The sequence below is a fragment of the Mandrillus leucophaeus genome, unplaced genomic scaffold (assembly GCF_000951045.1).
Source record: "Mandrillus leucophaeus isolate KB7577 unplaced genomic scaffold, Mleu.le_1.0 Scaffold1730, whole genome shotgun sequence".
Taxonomy (NCBI): Eukaryota; Metazoa; Chordata; class Mammalia; order Primates; family Cercopithecidae; genus Mandrillus; species Mandrillus leucophaeus.
The window spans coordinates 35692-38751 of NW_012101733.1; the positions used below are offsets into that span (position 1 = coordinate 35692).

The window sequence follows — 3060 nt, forward strand, 5'->3', positions numbered from 1 at the left end:
TTGCTCAACACTGTCCTCTGGTTTTGTTCATCTCTATATTTGCCATCATCTTTTCAATCTTATGATGATGATCCCAATGATGATATTGACAATGATAACTAACCTTTGATGACTACTGTTTTCCATATGTACACGCGCTTTTGAGGGACAGTGTGGTTCAATAGAAAGTGAATAGATTTGCTAATAACAAGATCTACTTTTGAATTCTGGCTCTCCTTACTACCACTTGATGATTTTGGCAAAGTCATGTCTTCTCCGTGTCTCAGTTTCTCTTCCCTAAGATAGTGAGATAGAGACTGACAAGGAGCATCGTTTGGGAATCACATGAGATAATGCAGGTAAGATACTTAGTAGAATAGCCGGTGGTCTGTGAGTGCTAGTTTCTTTCCTTCTTCAAGAATGTTGTCAGTTAAAGTATCTAGTATAATGATTGTGTGAATGCCAAAGAAATACTATTTAAAGTTGAAAATCTCATGAAAATAAGTGTGGGATAGCAGAAAAATCTCAGACTCTGGACTAGAAGACAAAGGTTAGATATAACTGTGTGTTTCCAGTTGTGCCTCATGTAAATGCAGGTGACAAAATGCATTTTATTAGCTGGTTGTAACTGTTAAATGTTAGAGATAGAAAATAGAATTGGCTTATTTTTCTAAACTTCAGAGAAAATGTACGACAAACATTTAAAATAGTGCTTAGTACTCTTCTCTTTTATGATAACTTATATTGGTAAAAAAGTTTTCTTAAACTACAAAAGAAAAAGAGAAAAACTAGTATTATCTACCTAGAAAACAATCCCAATGTAGTTCCACCTACTCCTGCAATGAAATTGTCGAAGACGTCCTGAAAATTATTTAAATATGCAGACACTTAGTGTCAGCTTTACATAGGTAGAAGGATGAGGATTCAAAGTCACCATGTTATAATTATGGTTGTTTAAACAGACTTATTTCTTGTGGGTTTTTTTTTTGTTTTTTTTTGGCAAACGTGAGTGTTCTCTTTTAAGGAAGGCTGAGTGGCTCAGATCATTCAGATTTGCAGTAATCAACATAATTTGACTTCAGCAGAATAGGAAATACAAAGCAACTGGTTTTAGCTTCTCACAGTATGATCCTACAAGTGCTCCATGCAAAGACTGAACAGGTAATGGAGAACCAAGAGACTATTTTTTCTCATCCTTCCACCTTTTTCATTCTCTGCTAGACAATCCCCTGTGGTAGAAAAAAAAAGCAACACAGAAAACTAACTTAAACTCTACCTTTTCCCAGAGCGAAGCAGGTCAAAGCCTTCATTTATTTTTTCAAAAGGTAAAACATGGGTTATTAATGCGTCCAGTGAAAACTTCTTAGCCATAAAATCAGCCACAAGTTTTGGGATACCTTCTCTACTCTTAAAGCCTGAAAAGAAGACAGTATCATTGTTGATTCGACCAGGGTCAGTAGAAGAATTGAAGAAATTTTTCATATAAATAGAAGTTTAGAAAAGGTGCTGCATTTCAGACTGCTATAACTGAGGATAAGAAGAGATAGAGTACTTCAATATGCTTCTACAGTGCCTTGACGTAAAACAAATCACAGATAAACAAAGTTTCTTAGTTCTTTGGTCTCTCACATAGAAATAATAGTACAGATGTTTATGCCCAAAATTGAGGAGCAAATTTATCGGTTGTCTAAATTTGGGCGTAGATATGAAATATTGTTGTAGATTTCCATGTTCTACTAAAAATGTCCATGCCTTACACAGTCACAAGTACAAAAACAGATGGAGATGAAAGATCCTAGGTTATGGTGACAACAGAAGAGTTTATATTGGGACCTTCTGTCTGCATTAGTTCCATATCTAGTTGATTTGGAGACTGTAGATAGAAAAGGAATTTTAATTTATTTTTGATTTGTTTTCAAAACCGTGCCTTGTCAATTGTAGAAGTGGAGATATATTGATGTTAATGAGAATTTGGCACTTGAGCCCAACTACATACCACCATAAACAGCCCCCTTCCAGGTGCGTCCAGTCAGTAGCAGCATAGGGTTTATTGAGAGGTTCTGGGAATCAGGAGGTACCCCTACGATGACGCTTGTGCCACATGCCTCATGACAACATAACAGGGAAGCCATCTGGAATAAAGTGAATATTTGGCATCTTTAACGTGGAGTTGCATAGTTTTTACTCATAATGCACAATATCATGTAATAGGCTTAACTGGATTGTGAGTGTGTAGAGGAAAGAGATTATGTCTTTTGCTCCTTAATTCCCCTTTTCTGCATAGGATAGTGCTTTGGATTTAGGAAATGCCCAGAAAGTGTTTTTTTTTTTTTAATGAAAGAATGGATGAATAAATTGGAGTGCATTTAGTTCTTCCTAATAAAGGAATAAGGAGGCAGACATCATTATAAACATACATAAAGCGTAAAATTTCATCATCACGTAATTCTCAGGTGATCTGTGAGTTGGTTAAATAATTTTTCATTGATTTATTACATAGGTATTTTGAACCCAGTACTTTCAACCAGATATTTTGACGGTGAACAAGATAAATGATTACATCACTGAAATTTGTCTCTTGTCCATTTGATGGTCTCCTTCTTAAGTGGATTCCTATTCTACTGTCCATTTCTCAAATGGACATGTTTTAAATATTGTTTTATTACTTCCCCAGATACATATTGGTTTTACATTAAAATACACTGATTATTTGGAAACCTCAAGAGACAGTTCAGAAAATGTTTTCCAGTCAGCTTTTGGAACACGTTCTGTAGTTAGAAAATGGTTTAGGATCCCTGTAGTATATAATGATTAGTTCTTTGATTTTGGATTCTGACCTTTGGAAGACCACACATCCTCAGAACATGTGGCTGTCAGACATTTGGTATCTTGAGATAAAGATAAGGTACGTTCGAGTTCCACATGAGAAAATGGATGAAAATATGGAAATAGAGCATAAAGAGAAAAGCTGTAGCCCTGGAAAAAATTGAATTCTTTTGACATTTTATTCCTTTGTGGCATCTGTCCCACGTCAAGGCTGCCGAGAGCTTTGATCTTAGGGTGCCACTCCCTGTTACCCAC

General features: G+C 35.7%; 2 protein-coding genes across 2 annotated transcripts in view; both read right to left on the reverse strand.

The window, feature by feature from the left end:
- LOC105537497 (alcohol dehydrogenase 1A-like) overlaps window positions 1–3060 on the reverse strand; it is a 58732-nt gene that overhangs the window by 34066 nt on the left and 21606 nt on the right. The gene's annotated exons all lie outside the window — the stretch shown is intronic.
- LOC105537496 (alcohol dehydrogenase 1B-like) overlaps window positions 1252–3060 on the reverse strand; it is a 16150-nt gene continuing 14341 nt past the window's right edge. The window contains exons 5-6 of the mRNA XM_011977112.1: window positions 1976–2111; window positions 1252–1394 (exon numbers count right to left, since the gene is read on the reverse strand). Coding sequence (XP_011832502.1) covers window positions 1252–1394; window positions 1976–2111 — 279 coding nt within the window. The remainder of the gene's footprint in view (window positions 1395–1975; window positions 2112–3060) is intronic.